The 27,012-nt window shown below is 35.1% G+C and overlaps 2 protein-coding genes across 12 annotated transcripts in view; one reads left to right on the top strand and one right to left on the bottom strand.

Annotated features, from left to right (window-relative positions):
* The window catches only part of CCPG1 (cell cycle progression 1), a 42,683-nt gene extending 29,442 nt beyond the window's left edge, over positions 1 to 13,241 (top strand). For 3 of the 9 annotated variants that reach the window (XM_045449671.1, XM_045449674.1, XM_045449675.1), the window contains 4 exons: positions 1,213 to 1,464; positions 5,094 to 5,215; positions 8,458 to 9,866; positions 12,063 to 13,241. In XM_045449671.1, the coding sequence (XP_045305627.1) occupies positions 1,213 to 1,464; positions 5,094 to 5,215; positions 8,458 to 9,866; positions 12,063 to 12,252 (1,973 nt within the window). In that variant the 3' untranslated portion in view covers positions 12,253 to 13,241. Of the gene's footprint in view, positions 1 to 1,212; positions 1,465 to 2,673; positions 2,686 to 5,093; positions 5,216 to 8,457; positions 9,867 to 12,062 lie in introns of all 9 variants that reach the window. The other 6 variants (XM_045449670.1, XM_045449673.1, XR_006704681.1 and 3 more) reach the window with 5 other exon arrangements.
* Positions 12,821 to 27,012, bottom strand: part of PIGB (phosphatidylinositol glycan anchor biosynthesis class B) — a 40,061-nt gene continuing 25,869 nt past the window's right edge. For 2 of the 3 annotated variants that reach the window (XM_045449678.1, XM_045449677.1), the window contains 6 exons: positions 24,341 to 24,392; positions 23,004 to 23,215; positions 22,331 to 22,395; positions 15,521 to 15,734; positions 13,705 to 13,885; positions 12,821 to 13,194 (listed from right to left, as the gene is read on the bottom strand). In XM_045449678.1, the coding sequence (XP_045305634.1) occupies positions 13,057 to 13,194; positions 13,705 to 13,885; positions 15,521 to 15,734; positions 22,331 to 22,395; positions 23,004 to 23,215; positions 24,341 to 24,392 (862 nt within the window). In that variant the 3' untranslated portion in view covers positions 12,821 to 13,056. The remainder of the gene's footprint in view (positions 13,195 to 13,704; positions 13,886 to 15,520; positions 15,735 to 22,330; positions 22,396 to 23,003; positions 23,216 to 24,340; positions 24,393 to 27,012) is intronic. The other variant, XM_045449679.1, reaches the window with a different exon arrangement.

Consider the following 27,012-nt stretch of genomic DNA (forward strand, 5'->3'; position numbering starts at 1 on the left):
TGACCAAAAGATCTCTCAGTGGCATCTGTATCACTAAATATTAGGAATATTCGTTCATTCAGTAGTTCTTTTTGTCTTTGTGTTTGTTGTTGTCAGTGTGAAAGTTACCTGAATTCCTCTGTGATCCGTCTTTAAAAAGTATTGCCTAACCTAAGTCACCAACTTTCCTGTGGCATGGTTATCCTGTCTTCTGAAGAACCATTTTACTTTTTTGAAGCATGAATGTTTGTTATTTTGGAGCTCTTTGTATAACATTGAGGTTCACATTTATCCTTTTGGTGCTTTTTTTTTTTTTATTCCTCTAACTGGCCTGTGGAAATTGTTACCAAGCTATCTAACCTTCTGTGTTAACATATAGTTTATTGATTGATGGAGCGGTGTTAACAAATTATAAATTTGAAAAAACCAAAGGTGATTTTTTTAGTGGATATACCAGGACTTGAGATTTCTTGTGGCTTTTTGTTGTTGTTGTTGTTGTTGTTGTTGTTCTTTACTATTCTTTTCATAAAGGAGCAGCACCAGACTAGTCCTTAATATCGGAGATAGCTGTTGTGTCACTTCCTCATGCTGACATATTTACTAGAGGGTAAAATTAATAACCTTCTAGTAAGAGTGGCAGTCGAAGGGAAGGGCTCATCTGACTTCTGGATACCTGTGTTAAACTATAGTGCTTTGAACCTTGATTGTGGACTCAAGGAATGGAAATGAAACTAGGGTCCAGATATACCCAAGAAAACTTTAGGTAGTTGTTGTACTTTGTAAGTCACAGGAACTGTTTGTATACCTCCCTGTGTCCCTTCAACAGTTGAGCTTAAATTGCCTCTATTTGAAATTGAAAGAAGAGATTGACAGTTTTTTTTTTTCCTTCCAGAAACAGTATCTGTTTATGGTTCTAATAGCAAAGAAATTTAATAGACTATGAGAATGATTGTTCTAACAGTATAAACTTTAAGAGAGGTTTGAAAAATAAAACCAGATAGACCCTCAAAGGCACAGACTATGATTGATTCTTGTGTATCACAGTTGAAATCTTTGATGTTTATGGCTTTATGTTGATAAACTTGAAAACTTGAGTGTTTGTGTTCTTTTGTTTTTGTTTTTGGCTGTCTTATGTAAAAGGGCATGTAGGGATGGCATTGATTATTCTAAATCATATTTACTAGAAAAACTATTCTAAAATTTTTAATATTTACGTTTTTCTTTTTAAAATAGTATTTTCATCCCAGCCTAGCGATGACGAATCAAGTAGCGATGAGACCAGTCATCAGCCTAGTCCTGCCTTTAGACGACGCCGTGTTAGGAAGAAGACTGTTTCTAGTTCTGACTCTGAAGAACGGCTACTCCCCGAACAAGAAACCGAACCCTCTAAGGAGTTGCATAAACGCCAGTTCAGCAGCGGTCTCAATAAATGTGTTATACTTGCTCTGGTGATTGCAATCAGCATGGGATTTGGACATTTCTATGGTAAGTATTTGAAAATTGGTTATATAAAAATTGATGGTCTAGTGTATGGACCCTTACTAAGAGTGAGGAATTCTGGAATCTGTTTTCAGTGTCCTCATTAAATATATAACCTTGCAAAGCTTGCCATCTGTTTGAGCCTCAGTTTTCTCATTTGGAAATGAGGATAGTGCTGCCTATCTCACAAAGCTGTTTTTCACTGAAGTTTGGTGGTATTTATTTAAGAAATGTAGCATCCATGTTTTTTTTTTTTCTTTAAAGAAAAAGATTAAAAGTCTGAAGTGCTTACCACAAGGGACATCATTTTAATTTAGAATCACAAACTAGCTTTAATTGTGGCTTTATTTGGAAGATTATTTAAATCTCAGTTGAAATGGTTATATTTGAAATGTCATAATAATTGGTGCTCATTATTTTTCCCCTCAGGTTTTATGCAGACATTATATTTTGTGACATTTGTTGCTGCTTCCATGATCCATATGAATTGAGAATTTATTTTTTTATAATTTATTATTGTACTTTTCTCATTGTTGTTCTTGTTAGTGTTTATGTATATTGACCATCTTTAATGCAAAGCCCTTAAAAGTGTTTTGGATGAAAAGAGGAGGGAATTCCATATGGTGTTATTTTTCATTTGGGAGCCTAACTGTTGAATCTTAGTTAATGTGATTGTTTCTACAAAGATAAGACTGTTTGAGAACTGAGCATTCACACTCTTTTCTGTATTAGAATTTTGAAAAAAACACATGAAGCAAATGTTTTAGATCTTGTCACTTTTACAGATTTCAATTTGCCTTACATGAACTTCTGAGTTTTGCTGATATGATCCACAGTTTAACTTTTGGAATATTCCTGTTTTGCTAGTTCCTTTCAACAATGTGTACCTTAATGCAAAATGCACCATATGTTAATTTTTGGAAAAGATACATTATTCAACACAGTGTAATGTTAGAATAAGTAAGACAGTCAATACTTGTTTAAAGTCAGAGTCAATAAAATGTGTTTCTTCTTGTCTAACTTTATATTAAAAAATTAACATTTAGACTCCTGGTGGATATCTGCTTGAATTTAGTACTGAGATACTGTAATTTGTATCCTCCCTTGAAGTTTGTTGTAATGAGATTTGACTTGAAATATATGCTTAATTTTGTTATTTTCTAGCTGGAACAAATGTATGAATGTTTTTTTTGAGCATGATTTCTTTCCCCACAGGTAAACATGGAGGTAACAAAGGAGAAGGTCTTCTCTTAATCTTTTTTTTCTTACTAAAAAAATTGGACAGTGATTTAATGTTAATCCAAATTGCATTAAAACCCCACCAGTTGCATGACCTTTAAGCATTTAGTGGAAAGAATAACTTAGAAAGGAGTGCTTTCAAAATTAGGAAACTACTGCTCTGTTTAAAATTTTGGTTACTTGTAAATTTTACTTTAATGATTATATTTAATAAAACATTTTCTTATACTTTTTAAAAGCATCTTTTTGGAATATGAAAGGCCTGGGTAATATGAAATAGGTCTGCATCGTGATGAGATTAGCTCGGTGAACATATAAAAACTTCTCTGACAGTTTTTCAAGGTCACTATTTAAAGGACATCACATTTTTTTCTTAATTCTGGCACTTATCTCAACACTTTAAGAGCTCTTTTGAGTTGATTTCAGAGCCAGTTTGAATTTCTCATGCACCATGAAATTAATCATTGCATTCCATAATCTATCATTTGGTTACTAATTATGTAACAAAACATCCCATTAAGTGAATCACTCCGTACATTGACCAAGCTTGGCTCTGTATGAGCTTGGAGAATCAGACCTTTCCTAGAAGGAAAGGAAAACCAGCAGGAGTGAGGATAGTAAAACAATGTACTACAGATAATATGGTACTGCTTTAGGTTCTGAAAGTGCTTACAAAAGTTAAAAAAATTTTTCATGTTTGAAGCACCTGTCTTCCTTACTCTTTTTATACATGTCGGCTATCCATATTCTAAATCAACAGTGGAGTTCAGTTGATTCGATTTTCTCATGGAGTTGCTTTAAGTATTGATAGGCTACCCTGCTCTTCAGACATTGTAACAGAATATAACTAAGCACTAAGTTGTGTGGCACAGACAAGGATTATAGCTCAAAGGCTATACTTACTGAGTCATCCTGGAGGTGGTAGGATTTGAGCCGGGTCTGGTCTTATGCTTATGCTAGGTAGAAGGAAAGTGGAATGTGGCAGCAACGGAGAACATGATAATCTGAATGTAAACTTTGCTGGGTTTGGGAGCAGTGAGAAGACTGGCTGGACTATAGCAGAGGAGGTAAATCAGGCTACATTAAGACAGATGTCCAACGCATGCTGTGTAATAGTACTGCAAATTCAGATCTCAACACATAGTTTTAGGTTATTTTCCAAGGGGGTGAAGGAATTCATCCTGTCAGCAGTTTGAAAACAAAGAGGTTTTCTGTTATTTGGGGAACTACAAATGAATTTTCAACATTTAAAAAATCTGAAATTCTTTTGAGTAATATTGAAACAAATTTACCATGCTTTTATAAATTGGAAAATTAAAAGAGAGGAAGTGAACCCTAACAGAAGAATATCAGAGCTGGTAACAGTTGTTTATGATTTGGCGAAAGTTTTCTCTTTACTGTTTCTCAAGATTATTGAAGAAATCAAAGGTTCTTTTTTTTTTTAGCAGTAGGGGAAGAAGTAGTAAACTATCATTACATCCTTTCATTCCAAATTCTGTGATGTCTTTACATAATAGAATTCCAGTGTAGATGTTAATGTCATGGTTGCCAAATGCCTTTTGCCTTATTTTTTTTAATGTTTATTTTGAGAGAGAGAGAGCGTGCACTTGCACGCATGAGCTGGGGAGGGGCAGAGAGAGGAGAGAGAATCCCAACAGGCTCCACACTGTCAGCGCAGAGCCCAACATGGGGCTCAATCCCACAAACCGTGAGATCATCACCTGAGCTGAAATCAGGAGCTGGATGCTTAACTGACTGAGCCACCCAGGCACCCCTTTTTGCCTTATTTTTGACTTAGTGTTTTATTTTGTTTTTTTCTCTCTCATGCATGAGGAATGTAGCAGCATGTCAACAGCATGTCTTGGCAAATTAACATTTTGGTTTTTAGGGTGAAAACTTAGAGACTCCTAGTTGGTTTAAGATTTTTCACTGCTGGGATGGGGATGGTGGCACTCTAGCACAGACCTAACTAATGCAGAATTTTTAAAAGATTTGGCTGTGAGAAGGGTAGGTAATCACAGCCAATTATTTTCCTTGCTATACCTTTTGGGCTGTGTTACATCATTTAGGCAAAATGTAGTGAGAAAAAATAGACATTTTTATTTTTCCTTATTGATTATATCCTGTGAATGGATTTCATGGTTTGTTTGTTTCCCTGTTGAAGACAGCATTTTTTTATACCTCAGCCATCTCTCAAAAACAACAAACTTGAGTGCCCTTGTTAATGGTAGACTGGCTTGTTTTAATCAAAAGGATAGTGAACTGCTTAAGTATCTGTTGATGTGTGCTAAATTAAAAAAAAAAATGCATTAACCTACTTGGCCTGATTTATATTAACATTTATCTACCACCATTTGATGAATGACATCATGAGATTTTACTTACTCATTTTTCAGGCACAATTCAGATTCAGAAGCGTCAACAGTTAGTCAGAAAGATACATGAAGATGAATTGAATGATATGAAGGATTATCTTTCCCAATGTCAACAGGAACAAGAATCTTTTATAGATTATAAGGTAGGTACTACTAACAAACTTTATAAAAAAGACTTGTTAGCCAATAATTATTGTGCTGTTCAGATACAAGTACAAAGAAGATTATTAGTGAGTAAATATACTATTGTAATTGTAGATTACTTACTGTGTCCTAGTCACTGCTGTGAGTACCTCACATACAGTATTACTCTTATTGCTCACCACAGCTCTGTGAATTAAGCAAGTATTAACCTCATTTCATAGATGGGAAAGAGGTTCAAAAAAGCTAACTTTTCCAAGGCTAGCAACTGGCAGAGCTGAATTTATCTGACACCAAAGATGTTATTTCTGATTATTGTAATTAACATTTTTAATTGATATATATATATATAGAAAACATTGTTATTATTAGCATTATTTTTATAGAACTGAACAAAACATTTCCAATCAGTGAGAAAGAGGAGTTTGTAGCCTCTAAGATCTTTCCTTCATCAAGGGAAATGAAGTAATCAGCCAGTCCTTTTTTTCCTTTGGTTTCTTGTTGGATCGGATGGAAGAGAGAGCATGTTCTACTTCCCACCGAAAACTTACCTACCACCCAGCAGCTCTTTTAATACCTGTGTGGGTATGAGGACCAGCACGATAGCTGGTCTCCTATCTGGTTCATCCATAAGAAGGGCATAGGGCTTGTAGAACTCAGGGTAGAAAAGTAAACTGTTGCTTTTTTCTCCCATTCCTTTAAATTTCCTTCAGTTGATGTGTGTATTCCTTATAGGGTCACATTACATTTCCTTAAAAGAATCCCACTTGACATCTGAATTCTTTCAGGCAGGGACTACTCAAGTTATTTGTTAATAGTGTAGTTTTTCCTACCTGGATCAAAGGATGTTGTAAAAAGAGTAGCCATTTTCTTCTTTACCATCGTGGTTTCTGGTTCCATAGGATGATGTTGACTTTTAGGAGACTGACCCTGCATAGATCTTCACTGAGTCAGTTCTTGTAGATCTCTTATCTCCAGCTGTTAAATGTGGCTTTGAAGATCTTCATGGGAGACCTGCCCCTGGATTTGCTTATCAGGCACTTAATTCAAGACTATGGAGTTTACTGAATGCAGAATATACCCTGCAGTCATTCTGTGGCCCCTTATGCTTTTGCATTTAAAGATAATGCTACATTACTCTGTACTACCCTGTGGTCCACTTCCATTGCATACATGAAACTTGTTTTCTCTCTCATTTGGAGAGCAGATAAAATGATGATAATGAAATTTTAAATTTTAATTTGTTCTTCGAAGACTGAAGACAGTGAACCATCCATTTCAGATGGTTATTTTTCAAGTGGAAATACTGTCATTCTCTTTATTTAATTTTTTTATTAAAAAAATGTTTTTAAACATTTATTCATTTTTGAGAGACAGAGAGTGACAGAGTGTGAGTGGGACAGAGAGATAAGGGAGACACAGAATTCGAAGCAGGCTCCAGGCTCTGAGCTATCAACACAGAGTCCGATGCGGGGCTCAAACCCATGGACTGTGAGATCATGACCTGAGCTGAAGTCGGGCGCTTAACCGACTGAGCCACCCAGGCACCCCAATATTGTCATTCTCTCTCTCTGTCTCTCTCTCTGTCTCTCTCTTTTTAAAAAAAATTTTTTAATGTTTATTTTTCTGAGAGAGAGTGCGAGCAGGGGAGGGGCAGAGAGAGACAGGGAGACACAGAATCCGAAGCAGGCTCCAGGCTCTGAGCTGTCAGCACAGAGCCCAATGTGGGGCTCGAACTCACAAGCTGTGAGATCATGACCTGAGCCGAAGTCAGACACCCAACTGACTGAGCCACCCAGGTACCCCCTGTCATTCTCTTAAAGGACTTTTTTTTTGTTTCTTGTATATCAGATTTTTTTTTTGTCTGATTCAAATGAATAACCATAATGTCTGTGGTAAATTAAGTAAAATTTAAGTGTCATTTGCTGATTTATACATAAGATACTCTGATTAGATAATGCTATAACAATTAACTTGTTTAAGCATATTGTTTAGTTTCTTGCTGGTTTTGTGAAAGTTTATTACTAATAACATCTTGAAAGAAAGATCATTCAAGGCTACTTTGAAATGCAGCAAAATTCTGTAAACCTAATTGAACATGTTTTTTTTTCTCTATCAAGGGTGCTGACTTCTAGCTATAATTTTATTTTTATAAAAAATTATCTTCACTTAAGGGTCCGAGAAGCCTCTAGTCCTGCCTAAATTCTCTTTAGGAGACTTCTCAGGAGAGATTAGAGTCCTGTAGTCAAAAGATAGAAGACCTGTCTCCTTTTCTTCTAACTTGTAAGTGGACCTAGAAACCATTTAAGGCTTTAATATGATTATGGGAAATAGTAATCACTAATAAACACTAATCAGAAGTACTCCTAGTTCTATTTTAGAAATCTTACTAGGGATAAACTAGGCTATAGCTAATTTTTTCCGGTCTTTAAATTCTTCCAACATGCTGTGTTGTTGTTGTTGTTGTTTATTTATTTTTAATGAAACATTTCATTTTATATATATTTTTTAAGTAGGCTCTACACCCCTGGGGCGCCTGGGTGGCTCAGTCAGTTGAGCTTCCGACTTTGGCTCAGGTCATGATCTCATGGTCCATGAGTTCAAGCCCCCTGTCGGGCTCTTTGCTGACAGCTCGGAGCCTGGAGCCTGCGTCAGATTCTGTGTCTCCCACTCTCTCTGACCCTTCCCCATTCATGCTCTGTCTCTCTCTGTCTCAAAACTAAATAAACATTAAAAAAAATTTTTTTTAAAGTAGGCTCTACACCCCAGCATGGAGCCCAGTGTGAAGCTTGAACTCATGATTCCAAGATCAAGACCTGAGCTGAGATCAAGGATTGGTCACTTGCATACTGAACCACCCAGGGGCCCCAGCTATGTTATTATTTTGATGTAGCTCTGTGCTGTGCATTTTCTTCCATATGAACCTTCTTATTTTTACATCTTGAAATACATACATATACACTACAAATACATATACTGCATAAAGGGTAGTCTGCAGAAATAGACACGTGGGGCTTCTGGCTGGCTCATTCGGTAGAGCGATCTTGGTTCTTGGATCTTGATCTTGGTTGTGAGTTTGAGCCCCACATTGGGTGTGGAGATTACTTAAAAATAAAATCTTAAAAAAAATAGATACTAAAAATTTATGAGTATTGGTTATATATGATTTCATCTTACAGATTTAAATTGAGCTTTTAAATAAGGCATTTGACATTTTTCTTTCTTCTCTTTTAAAAAAATTTAGTCATTGAAGGAAAACCTTGCAAGATGTTGGGCCCTTACTGAAGAAGAGAAGATGGCCTTTGAAACTCAGAAAAAGAACCTTGATACAGAAAATCAGTATTTAAGAATATCTCTGGAGAAGGAAGAAGAAGCCTTATCTTCATTACAGGAAGAGTTAAGGAAACTAAGAGAACAGATTAGGCTATTGGAAGATAAAGGGACAGGTACTGAATTAGTTACAGAAAATCAGAAACTTAAGCAGCATCTGGAAGAAGAAAAGCTGAAGACACACAGCTTCCTTAATCAAAGGGAGACTCTTTTGGCAGAAGCAAAGATGCTAAGGAAGGAACTGGAGAGAGAACGACTGATAACCATGGCTTTAAAGGTGGAACTCCAGCAGTTAAGCTCTAGTGAATCATATGGCAACCCAGACTCTCCGAATGTATTGACTGAAAAAAAGGAAATAGAAATCTTACGGGAAAGACTCACTGAGCTGGAGCAGAAGCTAAACTTTGAACAGCAGCGTTCTGATTTGTGGGAAAGGCTGTATATTGAGGCAAAAGATCAAAATGTAAAACAAGAAACCGATGGAAAAAAGAAAGGGAGCAGAGGAAACCACAGGGCTAAAAATAAGTCAAAGGAAACATTTTTGGGTTCAGTTAAGGAAACATTTGATGCCATGAAGAATTCTACCAAGGAGTTTGTGAGACATCATAAAGAAAAAATTAAACAAGCTAAAGAAGCTGTGAAAGAAAATCTGAAAAAATTTTCAGATTCAGTTAAATCCACTTTCAGGCATTTCAAAGATACCACCAAGAATATCTTTGATGAAAAGGGCAATAAAAGATTTGGTGCAACAAAAGAAGAAGCAGCTAAAAAAACGACAGTCTTTAGTGAATATTTACACCCACAGTATAAGTCACGTACACAAAACCAGAATAATAGAGGCCCTACTATGCAAAGAGAGGGAAGGAAAGAAAAGCCAATTCACTTTGAAGAATTTAGAAAAAACACAAAATCACAGAAATGCAGTTCTGAGCATGACTGTAGTACAAATTTTGATTCTTTCAGAAAGTCTTGTTCTGGTGTATTTGAATGTGCTCAACAGGAATCCATTAACCTTTTTAATATGAAAGTGTTGAATCCTGTAAGGATAGATGAATTTAGACAGTTAATTGAAAGGTATTTATTAGAAAAACTGGATAGTTTTCATCACTGGAAAGAACTTGATCAGTTCATCAATAAGTTTTTCCTAAATGGTGTCTTTATACATGATCAGAAGCTCTTCACAGACTTTGTTAATGATGTTAAAGATTATCTTAAAGACATGAAGGAATATCAAGTAGATAATGATGGAGTGTTTGAGAAGTTGGATGGATATATATATAGACACTTCTTTGGTCACACTCTTTCCCCTCCATATGGACCCAGGTCGGTTTACATAGCACCATGTTATTATAATAGTTTTTAACATTTATAGATTGGGTAGCATTTTTATCATTTTAACATCTTGGAATGTTACTATCCATAAAGTACTTTTTGTAAAGAAAAAAAAGTGTTATTTGTCAAAGTACTTTATTGCTAGAGAATTTAGAATAAATTAAATGGAAAGATAAAATTTTAATAGCTATTACAAACTGAAAATTTCATATGATCACTTTGACTTGAGCAAATGGTTTAATTTCTGCCTTAAAAATATGTTAAGGAAAAAAGATACTATTTTAGCCTATCTTGTTTCTTTTCATTATAGTTTATATGAAAAGGTAATTAAGTGAAATTATTTTCCTTTAATCTTTTATTTTTTTACTCACTTTGGGTGAGTAAATTCAGATTTCACTCTGAAATTGGAAGAACTCGTGTGTAACAGTTTGCATTGACCCACTTACTTATCTAATTCCACTTACCAACTAAATTATGATACTTAATAGTTAGTACAAAATTATCTTTGATAAAGGTAGAGGCAAACTTAGCAAGCTACAGGTTATAATATGTGTGGCTTATATGCATAATTTCTAAATAAAACTATTCATTGCTTATTAGCTTTATATTCTGTAACCTGAAACTCACCTAATCTTCAAATGTTAGCTTTATTTTTTTATCTTTAAGATAGTTATATATTATCTTTCTGAATAAATGTAATGTGTCTATAAAATAATGAGACTGATTCTGGTATCTTTAGTCATTAAATATCTAGTGCCTAAATGAGCAAAACATTGTGAGGCTGCCCTGATGAAACATGAAAAACTCTTGCCATCAAGGAGCTCACAAGCTTTTGGAGAGTTAGGTAAATGTAAGAAATGAAGTGAGGAATGGAGATATTGTATGTGGTGGCCTCAACCTGGAGATGTTTTGGGAGGCTTCATGAGTGAGGTGGTCTTTGAACTGAACTTCTTTAAACTGGTTTTTGAAGGAGAAATGAGAATTTGTCAAGCAGATAGAGTAGGACATTCTATTCAAAGAGAACTTCATTTGCACACATTTGGAGATGTGAAGACATGTCCTTTTAAGGAGGCAAGGTAGTGCTGGGATATGAAAAGATACAGATCTTTTGTGAAGATCAGAAGGACTTCATTTTATGCTAAAAGACTTGTTGCTTCATTGCATTTTGGATCATTGGCAATAGCCTGGAGGATTAGTTGGAAAGAGTGAAGCTGGTAGGTGGTCTTTGAAAAAGTACAGACATGAGCTGATGATTAACTAGGTTAATAGTATGAGTGGGAGAGAGATTTGAATAATATATAAGAAGAAAAATTGGTGGTATTTCTTGTGAAAGAGAAGTAGAAAATAACATTTCTTCCAGATTTCTGGGTTGGATCACTAGTTGGATAGTGGCATCACTAAGGTAAGGGATGCGAGGGCATTTTGAGTAAGGGGAATTGGAATTGAGAATTGGGCTTGGAGGTACCTATTGACAGTCACATGGAAAAAATTAGTTGGCCATTAGATACATGACTCTAGTCCAAATTCTGTGTGCATATAGTCTAGGCTGGGGGTGTTTATCAGAATCTTGGGGAACACTAACACGTAAGGGGTTGTGGAGAATGAAGGCTGAGAAGAAGACCATAGAATAGCATCATCAAAATTGAAAGATCATCTCAAGTGAAAGGAATATACAAATGTGTGTCAAATGCTTTAAACATTAAACAAAAGAGACTGGATTTCTTGGTTGGGGAGTTGGGTGGCCATGAATGGCATTATGGACTGTTTTAGTGAGGTAGTGAAGAAGCCTGATTATGGAGTTTGAGGGAAAAAAAAAAAAGACTTTGTTTTGTTTGTAAGAGGTGTATACATATTCCTGCTGAGGGGCGAAGCCAATGGGGAGGGATTGGTTTTGCAGGAGAGGAAAAATAATGGAAACACATCTCATTATTTTATTGTCACATTTCTATTTATTTGTTGAGTATTTCCCCTTTGTTGCCACTACAGTTATGTTTGTCTATTTTTTCTGTCTGTAGGATAAAAGTATAATACTGAATCTTTTTGGTATGGTTGTATTAGGATTATACTTCAGGTTAATTTAACATCCTTTTTCAGAGTGTTCAGATAATTAATGGAGAAAAACATTAAAATTGTTTCTTGTTTAAATTTAACTCTAACATAGATGAAAAATGTGTTTACTGCTTTCAGTCGACCAGATAAAAAGCAACGTATGGTAAATATTGAAAACTCCAGGCATCGAAAACAAGAGCAGAAGCACCCTCAGCCACAACCTTATAAAAGGGAAGGTAAATGGCATAAATATGGTCGCACTAATGGAAGACACATGGCAAATCTTGAAATAGAATTGGGGCAGTTACCTTTTGACCCTAAATATTGATTGTCATGATTCAGTTAAATTAGAAAATGGTAACAGAAACATGGATGGTATCTACAATGTTTGGTATTGAAACTAAAATGAAATTATCAAGATAATGTCTTTCTATCTCATTTCTAAGTATCAGTTTGATGACTTTACATTATTACTCAGAAGCATCAAGCAAAAGCTTACTAACTTGCATTTTCCTGTAGTTTAGTTTTGCTGAAATTTTTTTGGCACTGGAAATGTTCAACTGTAGTTTCAAGGAAGCCAGGCATGCAACAGATTTTGTGCATGAAATGAGTCTTCCTTTCAGTGTATGAGCTTAAAGCAAGCTCAAATCCTATGACAAAGTGTAATTAACACTGATATTTGTGTTAAATTTGCAGTAGAGCTTGAAAAAGTACCTTGTGATGGAATTTCATCTTTAACACTTTATAATCTTACACTTGCTTCTTGTCTTTTTGTGGGTTCAAGAGCCCGTTGACTTGTGAAGAATTTGCTGCCTTCTTATGAGCTTGCTGACTTGTTCTCTTGTGAAATTTCTTGCACATCTGAATATTGTGGAAGAAACAATAAAACTACACCATGAGGAAAACTAAAGGTCTTTATTTAAAATCTGGCATTTGTATTAATATATGATTTTATACTTTGTGATATTTTTCATACATTTCCTCAGTAGTGATATTTGGTAAATCAGTTCAGTGGTGTTTTGCTAGTTCATAAATTTTACCCAGTATTTACAGGAGTATTTATGCAGCATCTGAATATTTCTACCCAGCAATGTCTGTTTCTCTAGAAACGATTTAAACACAGTTGAGAATTTCAGCTTCTGTTGAGTTTCCTTTTTAATTTCCGTTCATAGACATATATGTGACTTCCAGTTCGACCTTCTGGCAAGTGAGTGTGGAAGAACACAGCAGTTCTCTCGTAGCTGCTTGAAATTAGGAAAGCACTTATTTCCTAGAAGTAAATAAACGTTTAAGTAAATAAAGACTACATTTTGCTGAGCACTGTTTCAAGAATTTTAGAATGACCTCATTTGCGTCTCTACCACTTTTTTCTTAATAAAACAATATAGTTCCTTAATAAAAGAATTAACTTGTTAGGTAACATATGTATCTTGATAGTTATAGAACTGGGACGGATTTTGACCAGGGAAAAGACGAATTACAAAATATGGGGGATGGTGGGGTGCCTGCATGGCTCAGTTGATTGAGTGTCATGATCTCACGGTTTGAGTTTGAGCCCCTCATCAGCTTGCTGCTGTCAGTGCAAAGCCCACTTCACATCCTTTGTCCCCCTCTGTTTGCCCCTCCTCTGCTCATGCTCTCCCAAAAATAAGTAAAACATTTTAAAAAATATATGGGTGTTGGAAGGGACCTTAAAAAAGTTATGTTGTCTATTTACTTGAGTGCTAAACTTGAGGCAAAATATAAATAGTAAGTTTTCCCTTTTTTCATGTTTCCTTACCTCCTCTAAAATGCTGAAGATGATCAAGTGAGTAGGCAGTGTTGAATCATTGTGAAACTCTCTATAAAGCCAGTTTAAGGGATTTAGATAAAATATATCTGCTTCATCAAGATACTGACTTTTTCCAGTCAGGTCTGGGGGACATTGGAGAAATCTCATTGGAAGTGGGTAGTGGACATGGCTGTGAAGAGAAAGTTAAGTTAAAAGTTACAAGAAGTAATAAAATTTTTTTTTTTCAAAGTACTCTTAAAATCCATCATGTTCACATAAGAAAATGTGAAATCTGAATCTTAAATGGGTTCCAATTGAGGTGAAGAAGCAAGCCTTTAATGTAGTTTTCTCAGAGATGGACAATATGATTCTTACACCATGTTGCTTGTTGCCGCAGCAGCATAACCTTCAAGTCCAAACTAAAGCATGAAACGTCACTTCAAGGTGGGATAGTAAGTAGTGTGGGAGACTCCATCTTCTGTAACAGTATGCTCTTGCAAGAATGGAAGGGGCCTTTGGGACCAGGTAGGTTACTTGTTAATAAGAGTAATTCCCCATAGGCTTAATTGGCAAGGTAGAAAATTTCATGAACCACAAAGGATTCTCGCTTTCTTCCCTTTCTGCTCTGAAAGGGGATGGATCACATCCTTTAAATAAGTTTTTTCCTGTGTGGTTTTTGTTTTTTGTTTGTTTTAGATTTATTTAAATAAGCTTTAGTAACCGAGCAACATATGTTCACTGATTAAAATCCAAATAAGTAATGGTTTTATTGTGGCATAGAAAGACTAGAGTGCATGTAAAAAAGATTCTAATTCATCAATTAGGACAACTTAAGCCAGTTGCTTGCACTATGCAAAAGCCATGTTTATAACTTAGCCTCAGGAAAAATAACTATGTGATAGAGGTTTTTGTTATCTATGAAATGCATACAAGTAAGTTTACACAAGACCTAACACTTCATGGACTTTTATAATTTAGGAGATGAAAATCTTGCTTCAGGGAGAAAATAGAAACACCTGAGAAAAAGTTGCCAGCCTTCTACTCCAAAGTAGGCATTAGACATTTTTTGCTCCATTGTGCAGTTTGAAAAATGTAAGATAAGAACTTGGTGAACTATTCAGAGCCTAAGACATCAACTGCTACAACCATGTATGAAAAGCATCTTGGTGCCTTTAGAATTCCTGTTGTCTGCAGCATTACTGCTATCATGAGCATGGAGAGATAGTGAATGTCCCACTCTCAGCTCTGGTCTTTTTTATATAGTAGGTGAGCCTCAAGTTGAAGGGATACTTGGGGTCTTAAATCAAACTGGTGGCTTTTGCTAGCCAATCCCAACTTTCCAAATTGTGTATCAATGATCCGGCATTGATGATTCAGTTAAGCAGAGTATTGCAAAAGTGTTAAGTTACCTTAAAATGATATCAACTGTGATATTTAGTTGACTATGCACATGGAAAATTAACTTCAGATTGTTTAAAGCCAGGTTAAGTAGGTGTATAACTTTTTAAAAGAAAGCAGTTTACTCTTGTACCATTATTGGGCATTTGGTAATGAATGCAGCTTAGAACAGAAGCATAGGACCAAATGGATATCTTTTAAACTGTCCTGGAAAATTAAGGCAATTTTAGTGTTATATTTCTCAGAAACACTTAATTCAAGCATTAGGATATCATCTAACTGAATTAACTAATTTTTATAGGTGAGACAACTGATATGAAAAGAGATCACTTGATCAGTGGTCAGTTAATTTAAACTCAGGAATCTGAGGAATTTAAGTAGTTAGTTTCATTTTCTTAATAGCATATAGTGGAACAATTTGTATTACCTATAATAAGGAGTAGAGTGGCAAGGCATCATTATAAACACTGAGGCTGAAGATATATTGGGATTATTGTAACAGAGTTCTTGAATATGAGTCATGACATCAAGAGTACCTCGTTGATGAACTAAACCAGTATAGAAGGCGAGGAGCATATTTGATAAAAACAGGAAACTGAGTGCTGGTTTCTTCCACGTTTTGAGGTGGTTTAGTGAGTACCCTGTATGAAGATAGACATGTTGAACCATAACACTGGCACTCTTGTTTTAGGATAGCTAAGCAAATGTTAACTGCAGATACGTTTGTAATCTTTAATGGAAGTAGCACAAACTGTAATGCTGTCATAGACAAACAAGAAATAAGCAATAGGTGATCTTTATAATTTCTCTAAACCATTCACTATCATTGCCCTCTGGTCTTGACCTTTTTCTAGAAAAAATGATAGTGGAAAAAGTATGGCTAGGGAGTCCAACAGACCCAGATTTGAATTCTAACTCTGGCATAAGTTGCTTTCCTTTGCTGAGCATTAGGTTTCCCATCTGCAAATGGGATAACAGTAACTTTTCCAAGTATTAGAAAAATGTATGTCCTGTGCTTGTCATGGTACATAGTAGTTTGTTTACCTATCTCTTCTCTTTGATCTCCCAAGCACTAGCATTGGATTGCATACATATAGTCTCAGTAATTCTGGACGAAGACCAGCAGAGTATCCTCTTAGAAAAATAAACCACCGGGGAGATTTTCAATAGTTCCTGTATGTTTGGTGGCATGGATGGATATCGTTTTCTGAAAGAACTATGTCTTTTGCTACAATGTTGGGCAATTTGGAGATGCTGAACACTTTTTCCATTTGTAAAATAACTCTTGCATGTGGCAAAAAAACCCAAGCAGAACAGAGTAAATGAAAAGTAAAAGTCCCCTGTCCTCCTCCTATAGTCCTGCTCCCCAGTAATAATCATTGATAATGAGCACATTAGGATCTGATGAAAATACCATAAAAGAACAGGCCTTTCCACTGGGAAGAAAAAGCTTTCTTGCCATGTTGTTCATTCTCCATCCACATGTACTGTCTTCTGGAATTAGATCATTGTTCTTTTGGAATTTGGGTACCCAGAATCTAGTCTGTGGCTTGCCTGAAATTTTAGCACTAATTCCCACTGGGGCCAAGGCACTGTTTTCCATGATTATCACCTAATTGACTGTTATCAGCTGTTTTAGCTTGGCTCAATCACTAAAAACAATTGAACATGAATAAAATTAATTTTGAACTATTCCCATTTAAGGACATTAACATAAGTTTGGCGTAGGAGGGATTGTTTCAAAAACAGGAGTAACTTAAGATCTGTATTTCACTTGAATCACATCTAGTACTTGTCACTAACTGAAGACACTCATTCTTTCAAGTTACCATTGTTGCAGATTAAGAAAACTGTTAACATTCAGTTTAGGAAAAACTGAAGATACCTTTCATTGTACACTTAAATGTTAATTAGATATGGGGCCTTAACAGCTTTTCTTTTATCTGTATTCGTTGCTTTGAAGATTATAGATAACATAATGCATATAAACAATATAATTGAAAATACAGCTATTGAAAATAATAATGAAAATAACTTCATCTATTCCAAGACATTTGATACCTGCCACTTACTTGATAGCTGCATCAAATTTGTGCAAGAAATGTTAGATACCCAATTTTGTTCCTCGAGGAAATGTTTTAGATAACATTACCTGTAGTTCATTCTATTCATCAGTTGGAGTATCACACATCCCTCTCACCTAGTGCCTCAGATTACAAAAAGCTATCAAGTCTATCCTGGCAAGGTACTTGAGAAGACAGCTTGCCCTCAGGAATATTCAAATAAAGTATAACTTGGGCATCTGGGAAGTGGTACACTAGTTAACAATTTGTTCATTCACTAAATGTTCCTTAAAGTTTTTCAGAAACTGGCATTAGGGAGACAATGTTATGAGTGACTGATACAAAACTGGGGTACATGGTGGTGAATGTTGTAAAAATGGCATTTGAGGTAGAATGCTGGAAGAAAATGTGCTTGTATTTCCAGCTTCTTCAGTAAGGAGAGGAGTCTTAAGTTAGGTAATGCTTCTATTTCTTTGTGGTGATTTTAGGATGGATTCTTCCAGAGAGAATTCAATCTCCATATTATTTGTGGAAATAATACATAGAAAATGCTGGGAAGAGAAGGAAAGAACGAACAGTTGAACAGACTTGAATTTGAATACTGAGGGTTTTCAAACTGACATTGAACATTTCCAAGGGGATTTCTGAAACTGGAGTTGTTAAAGGGAGAGTTGGAAATATAGTATAGCTACAGTGCTAGTCTGTGCCACAGGAGAAGCTTAGGATCCATGGTTTTCTTACAGGGAAGTACTATGGTTTCTTCACCATTTTAAAGAGGCAATTAACAAGATCCTAGTAACTGCTGCACAGTAAGTTTACATAATTGTATGTACAAATAATATGGAGATGCGGCTCTCATTGAAAGGATCCACCCTAAAATGAACTAGCTTCTGAAAGGAGTAATCCTCACAATGTAATGTAAGCATTACCTAACCTGAAATGTGAGACCACTCTCCCAATTACTGAAGATTCTGGAAGCTTTCTATCTGTTCTGTAAACCACTTACAGAAATCTGTCAGCCTATCATGTAATTTCTATGAGAATAAAGACGTGGTAAGAACCCAGTGACTACTTGTCAGGATACAGATTCCTTCACTTCACATACAGTAGTCCTCCCTTCTCTGTGGGGGATACATTCCAGGACCCCCACTGGATGCCTAAAACTGCTGATAGTTGAGAACCCTATACTCTTCCTATACCTACATACCTCTGATGATGTTTAACGTACAAATTAGGCATGGTAAGAAGTTAACAATAACTAATACTAAACAATTATAACAGTATGCTATAATAAAAGTTGTATGAACGTGGTCTCAAAATTCATTGTACTGTAGCCATCCTCTTTGTGATGATGTGAGATGATAAAATGCCTATGTGATGAGATGAAGTCTGGTGAATGACACAGGCATTGTGACGTAGCATTAGGCTACTACTGACCTCAGGATGGTCAGAAAGGAGATCATGTACTTCTGAACCACAGTTTACTGCAGGTAACTGATAATTGTGGAAAGTGAGCCATGAATAGGGGCAGGCCTACCATAAATTCTAACTCAGTGCTAAATAACATCCCAGAATATTTAATTTTCTTCTGTTATCTATGCCAACAAAGGTACATAAAAAAGGGTATACAGGAAGTTTTTGTAAGAATTTATAAGAAAGTGAAAATTCTCTCTGGGAAATGGGGCTACATTATTCAGAGGGTGACAACTATAGGGTTTTGTCTTTTTGTACCATGAGTATATTTTTATAATACACACACTGGGTTCTTATCCAATCACTATCAGACTATTGTTAAACCATTATGTCCCAGTTGACCACTCTCCAGGATAAAATCTAAAAACTTGAATATGCAAAGAAGGCCCTGCATGAGTTGGTTCCTTTTTTACTAGTCGTATCTTCTAATCATCACATGATTTATCTTGATATACACAATTACTTTTTAAGTTTTTAATGTTACAATCTGTATTCTTTTTTTTTTTTTTTTCAACGTTTATTTTTATTTTTGGGACAGAGAGAGAGCATGAACGGGGGAGGGGCAGAGAGAGAGGGAGACACAGAATCAGAAACAGGATCCAGGCTCTGAGCCATCAGCCCAGAACCCGACGCGGGGCTCGAACTCACGGACCGTGAGATCGTGACCTGGCTGAAGTCGGACGCTTAACCGACTGCGCCACCCAGGCGCCCCTACAATCTGTATTCTTAAGCAGTAACTGATGAGTTCCTTCTTCCCAAGGTAAGGTTCATTGTAATGGAGAGGATGAGAAAGTAAGGGGCTGTATATTCCTGATCCCATCAAACACATCCTGGTTTTGGCAAGTTGTAATAGAAAACCCAATCTAAAAGCCCAAGAAAAAGATCTCCACCAGGTTCTACCAACCAGAGGTGTTTCTCTGTGTTGAACTTTTCATTTTGAAATACTCTAGGAAAGCTGTTAGGTTAACTTAAATTCAGTGTTTACATGAGAAAAAGGGTGGTTTAATTCTGTAATGTAACATACAGGAGAATGGGCCCTGGGGAAGAGAGGCTTTATTTTTATTTGAAAGGAGACTTTATTAAGAATAAGAGTAATAAGAACATTGGGCACAGAGGGTGGTATCAGGAAGAATTTTGTTTTCCTACTTTGCTGAGGAAATAAAGCTATTTTCATCTTCATAGCGAGAAGTCCTAAATAATGCCAAAAACAAAGATGTTTAAAGGCATTATAAGCATTTTATTTAAAGAGATGAATATCAAACCACCTAAAAGAGTTTAAGTGATTCTGAGAAGGGGAACTGGGAGGGTGGGAAGGGAACCATTGTTTTTTAAAACAAACTTAGGGAATGGCTTTTGAAACGACAGGCATGTGCAATTTTGACAAAAATAGTATATGGAGAAACAAAGTGGCCTAATCAGAGACCAGCAAGTTTGCATTGGCCACTTTGGTAGAAACAAATTAAGCAGATACCCAATGTAGAATTAGTAGCAGGTGTTAGGAACCTCATCAGCACAAATGACAGAGGTTCAACTAAAAATTTCAATGTTACTAGACGAATGGCACCTGTCTTACAGATGAGGAAACTGACGCACAAGGTTAGATCACTAAGGATAAGAGCCAAATGTAGAAGATACGTTTTCCAGAGTTAGGTCCTATTTTGAACAGTACTCCGGGAAATTCAAATTAGGCAAGAGAAATTATTGGAGATTGAAAAAATGGCTGCAGTTTTTCCTCTTCATGTGTCCAGTCCCTACCTGAGCCTGAAGTTTATCTCTCCTCTCGAATCTGGCCTGGCTTTGCGACTTGCTTTGACCAAAAGAATGTGGTGGAATGGACAGTGTGCCAACTACAGACATAATAAGTGAAGTTTTAAGCCACTAAAAGGTGGCTGTTACATAGCAATTGATGGAGTTGTATTTATATAAAAATCAGGTTAAAAGAGGTCACAAAAGAACAAAAACTGAGATTTGAGATATAATAAAACTCAAAATTTCATGACACAGACTGGACCATTTAAAACAACTCCAAAGAGAACTGCCTGCTACTGTTCCTGAACATCCAAAGATTAATGTCTGTTGGTTCACTACGGACTCTTAGTGGGAAAAGAAGTCTCCTAGGAATTAGAATCTTTAGGTCTAATTCAAGGACTGTAGATACATGTATCCACAGGAAAAGATCACATTCTCTGAGAAGATGAGGGGTTTTGCTAGTTCCTGGTCCTTTAGGGATCCTTCTGAGTGGACACAGGATGGCACAAAGGCTGATTATCGTTCATTAGAAGGGGATCTCTTCAACCCTCATCAGCATTTTATCTCAATCTCTGGGACTGGAAATGTCACCAGGAACCTGCCATTTAAACAATTCATTGTTTTGGACTGGGAATGAGGATTCACACAACTCAGTCTTTCTCTAAAACATTCTCTAAAGACAGAAGGCACAGAAGTGGAATGCTGGAAAAACTCAAATTATACAAATGGAATGAAACCAAATTCCTAAATTAACCAAACAACAACACCACACACAAATATTTGTCCTCCAGTATGGCAATATACCTGGGCAAAAACCAAACAATTTATAACTTTAACTCCAATTCACATCATTGTAAAGCAAAAATTTAAATCTGAATAGTGGTTCATAAACAGATTTGCTCTGGTGAATGGCCCCAGTATTCTTAAGACTTGCCAAATAGCTGTTCTGTTTGATGCCTATATTTTTGTGCCTGCATTTTTATATGACGTAAGACTATAGAGACACAAATGACCTTTGGTTTCAGTACTTCAGATGTATCAAATATTTAGATTGTGTGTGTGTGTGTGTGTGTGTGTGTGTGTGTCTATCAACTGAAGACAGTACATCTGAGATCTGCAGGAGATGATGTATACTTGGTCAAAGGTGGCTGCTTAACCCTGGGTGGTTTGTTGTTTTTTGGTTTTGTTTTGTTTTGTTTTTAAGTAAAAAGTTTGATGCCATTGACTACCTAGTTTTTCCCAGCCTCCAGTCTCAGTTGATTACTTATTTCTTCCCTCCCTAGTTGAGTGATTTTTTTTTTTTTTTTTAGTGATTATTTGAAAGAAGCCAACAGTCATTTATTCTGAATTAAACTTGCAGTTAGTAGTTTCAATTTCAGTTTTTCCAAACCAACCAATGTAAAAATTCACATTTTCCAGAGTTGAGGAATAGAAGACTTTGTACAAGTCATATGTAAAAAAAAAAAAATTACTGCAAAGACCTAGTGGAAAAATGGAGAAAAGGTCAAAAATAAAATCAGAGGTATGCATCACTTTAAAAATTGCATAGGCATTAGAGTGAGTCTTAAAGGGGTAGATATGTACAAAGAAACATTAAAAAGTAGTTTCAACAGCTATAAATATATTGTTCATTTATGGAATGAAGAATTTCATAGTCTAATCATAAACTTAAAATGCTAAATAGACCTATTCCATTACTTTATAGGGAAAGATTTCTAACAGCCAGAAATATTACCACCCAAAGGCTTTGGATATTAAATCCTGTTTTTATTTCACATTATAGGACACAGGAAAAAGTAGGCTGCAAAAGGAATACTGCAGTAATATAATTTGTAATTAGGAATTTCTCATTTAGCTTAGTTAAAAACTATTTTCGTGTTTTATGGAAAATTTATTGTCTTAACTATTTCTATATAAATACAACTTTTTCTATATTAAATAAAAATACTTACCACAGAACACCATGCAAAATGGTAAAACTGGATAGATAAACCTGAATTCTTTGTGGCTCAACATGCTATAATAAAAACAGATATTAAGAGAAAATGGTGTTTTCTCATATTACATGACAGTTTGAGAAATAAATATATTTAAAATGAAATATAGTTAACATCTGTTTTTCTAAATACTGAGACTGAGTTTCATGCTTCAGGAAGCAGTCTCTTTTTTAGTTATGAGATGATGTGTTAAAAGTAATCCTAACATTTGATGTCAATGTGAAATTCTAAAGTACAATTACATTCTAAAAAAGATTTCTATTACCAATCCAACTAAGTCCTATTACTCAAATTTGGAATAAAGATATATACATTTTCATTGAGAAATATACTTTCTCTGGTCCTTCAGTAGTTAAAATTTTGGTAGTTTCAGTTTTTAGAAGCAAATAAAATGTTTTCAACTTCTTAAAAATTGATTGTAATCCTTGACAAGTGAACTAAAGATATCAGAAGTATTCATTCTTAGCATCAGCATAATTATTATCTTTTCTGTCTGCTAAATAATATCACTAACAAATCATAAGAGTTAATACATGTCCAGAAGACAAACAGTTTACTTTTTGAAGAATTTAGTTAATTTCTTGGTAGCATTAAAAAAGTCTAATTATTTGGACAAATAGAATCTTACCTGTAAATTAGCAGTGTCCACAGTACAGTTACCAAAAGTATTCGGGACCTCTTTGGGGCCAGAAAGCAGCCATGAATAAAGAATGGTAAGTGAGTACCCAAAACAGCTGGAAATCCTTGACTGAAGTACCAATGCCATGGATGAGAACCATAAAACGTTCCCAAATTCTGTAGCACGTTAAATTTCAAAAAATTATATTGAACCAGGGTCCACTGGGATAGTTGATGGAAAAAGAAATAGAATTGTATTAGTGCCAGGTATGAATCTTTGGCATTAGAGAATTTGGCAGAATCTTGACATTAAATCAGGAATGAAGTTAAAAAAAAAAAAAGATGATAGTTTATATTAATAATTTTGACTAATGACCACATGAAATCATTCTTTATTCATTTTTTTAAATTCCAAGTTTTAATGTGTTCTTTTGATTTATAAGCTAGTTTCTGCAGTTTAAGAAAGCATGATTAAATGTTGATGTGTATTTTGATAATATAAGTTTTACATGCAATAATAGATAAAGATCCTCAAAAATAGTTTTTATATGAGTATGTGTGTTACTGATATTCAAAACTTTAGTACCTTATGATATCACACATTATTAAGATAAAGCTTTGAAAACATTACCATTTGAATTAAAGCACAAAGAAGACAGTAACATCAACAACAGCAGTTAACAGTAAGTGGTCATTTCTCCCAGGCACTGTTGTAAGTAAGTAAGCCTTTACATGCAGTTTCTCATTTAACTCTTCAGCCTTATGAGACAGATACCACAGTTATTTCCAGATAGGGAAGGTACATAATATGGCAAGAAAGGTACATAACTTATCCAAGGTCACATAGGTAATAATGAGGGCACTAGCTTTCAAACTGTGACCGTTTGATTCCAGAGCCCCTAAGTGACTTAAAATCAGGGAACTTAAAACAACCAAAGGCCATTACCAACAGTCATGACGTTAAAATGTCAAACAAAATGCTTGAAGAATAGAGAGTATTTGGATTAATTTGGAATTCTGAATGATTAACTTGGGGTCAATTAAAATCATTTAAAAAGTTAACCTTTATTAACAAACCTGACTTAATTGTACAAACTTGACAAAAATGTCATAAAATAGACTCCTCTTAACTTCAACTAGGAATACAAAATTATGTTTTATAGAAAGCACAGCAAATTGAATGAAAGGTATATGCCAATAGCTTTTTTTTAATGTATCCCATAAAATTTTAAAAAAGTGATTTGCCTGTGTTCCCAAATATTCACAGATTAAGAAGTCAGGTTGAGTTTTTAGTGTAATAAATGGTTAAATTAAAAATAGCTGTTAGTTTAATATGTTTTTACTTACTTGACCAAAAAAAACCCGATCAATTATCAGAGACAAACTTAAAGTGATAAATCTGAAAAACAAAACAGAAGAGTGATTAATATTCTGAACCTACTGAAAATCCAATGTTGGCATATGGCTTCGCAAATGCTTGGCATCAAAAGTCACTTTAAAAATGCTTTACAATTTTGCCAACTGAATGTGGATTTACACATGTTGAAAGATCTTCCACTGACAGTGGCTATATTTAAGGAAAGTTTCTAAATTAATAAACACTGTATTATCTATTGCTGTACAAAATTACCCCACAACCTGGCAACTTAAAACTATGAACATTTATTATCTTACAGTATTGTGGGTCAAGAATCCAAGTGGAGCTTAGCTGGTGTCTCTGAGTCAGAGTCTTTCATGAACTGTCAAAATGTTGGCTGGGGCTACAGTTTCATCTGAAAGCTTCACTGGTCCTGGTGGGGAAATTTGCTTCCACACTCTCTCACATGGCTGTCGAGATCGGGGATCAGTCTCCCATATGTGACCTTTTTCTTAAGACTACCTCCTGACATGGAGATCGGCATCTCAGGGTGAGCCAGCCAAGACAGAGTAAGGTGGGCACCAACCTGGATGCCACAGTCCTTTTATAACCCAATGTTGGAAGTGTCATCCCTTCTGCCACATTTCTACTTGTCAGAATGGAGTCAAAATGTCCAGCACCTGCTCAAAGGAAGGGAATTACACAAGTACATGAATATCAAGGGCATGGGATCAATGGGGGCCATCTCAGAGGCTGCCTACCATAAACATATACACAGAAAAGTACACTATGAATATAAGCTTTCATGAATCATCACTATATTAACACAGCTGTGTAACTGTCATATAGATTACAGGATACGGAGCATTAGAAGCACTTCAAAAGGCTTCTTCATCTTTCCAACCAATCTCCACTCTCTTCCCAAGGGTAACCACTATCCTGACTTCTGATAGTGTAGATGTTTTGCCTTTTATTGAGTTTTACAAAAATGAAATCACACTATATGTACTATGTCCAGTTTCCTTCGATCATTATGTTTATGAGATTAAGCCACAGTTTTTTGTATATTTCAGTAGCTCATTCATTTACAATACTATATAGTATTCCACTGAATACGAATAACATACCACAATGTATGTATTCTGTTGATGAACACTATGCTTCCCTTTTTTAACTATTATGAACAGTGCTATGAATGTTCTTTTATGCAACTTTTGTTTCCCATATACATTTCTGCTGAGTATATACTTAGGATTGAAATTACTGGACCCTAGGGTTTAGGTGCAATCAGCCTTAATAAATTCTTACAGTTTTCCAAAGTGGTTGTGTCAATTTATATTCCCACAGGAATATGTAAGGGCTCTGTATCTTTTTAGGCCATTTGGGTAGATGTACCCTAGCATGTCATGATGGTTTTAATTTACATTTCTTTGATGACTGATGAGGTGAGTATCTTTATACTTCTTGGCCACTTAAATTTTATCTTTTGAAGTTCAGGTCTTTTAATCAATTTTCTATTGCTACCTTGCAGATTTTTACAAGTTCTGTATATAATTGATTGGAATTTTTTTCTTGGTGATGTTTTTTGTATTGCATATATCTTCTGGTCTGTGGCTTGCTTTTTCACTCTCAGTGGTGAATCTGATGAACAAAAGTCTTAAATATTAATGTATTCAAACGTATTTATCTTCTCCTTTATAGTTAATACTTAACTATATTCTATTTAGGAAATCTTTGCCTGCCTCAAGTTCATGGATGTACTCTATCATATCCTGAAGAAGTGCCACTCTTACCTTTACGTTAAGATCTATAATTCTTTCGGATATTTATTCATTCATTTATTTGCTTATGGGAAGAGGAATTAAAGTTAATTTTTTTCCAAATGGATATCCAGCTAATTATATATTTATTGAAAAAAATTATCCTTTCTCTACTGCCTTATCACTGTTGTTATAAATGAGCGACTATATGTCTGGGCCTGTTGCTGGACTATTGTGTTCCACCAGTCTATTTGTTTTACCTTGCAATAATTCTAAGTTATTTTAATTACTATAACTTTGTAATAAGTCTTAATATTTATTAGTGTAAGTCTTCCAACATTTTTTTTCTATGATTCTTTTAGCTAATATTGGTATTTTGCATTCCACTGAAAAATTTAAAATCAGCTTTATCAATTCATACGCATACACACCCCATACTGGGCTTTAGTTGGAATTGCACTTAATATATAGATCACAATTTGGAGAGAACTGATATCTTTAAAATATTGAGTCTTCTATCCATGAAGATAGTATATATACTCTTCCATTTATTTAGGTCTTCATTAGTTTCTCCCCAAGTTTTATAACTTCCTGTGTAGAGTTCTTGTACACCTTTCATTATTTTATTCATAGAAATCTGATGTTTTTTGATGCCACTGTAAATTATAGTTTTCCTTTTTTTATTTTGACATAATTCTTAGTGAGAAAAGTTGCAAGGATAGTATAAAGAATTCCCATATATACTTCACCTAGATTCCCCAAAAGTTAACATTTTACATGTTTGCTTTATCTTTTTCTTTCCTCTCTTTAAATATGCATTTTTTCCTGAACTGTTTAATAAGTTGCAGACATCATTCGCCTTCATCTCTATACTTTTAGTGGTATTTCCTAAAAATAAGAAA

Source organism: Leopardus geoffroyi, chromosome B3 (assembly GCF_018350155.1).
Source record: "Leopardus geoffroyi isolate Oge1 chromosome B3, O.geoffroyi_Oge1_pat1.0, whole genome shotgun sequence".
Lineage (NCBI taxonomy): Eukaryota > Metazoa > Chordata > Mammalia > Carnivora > Felidae > Leopardus > Leopardus geoffroyi.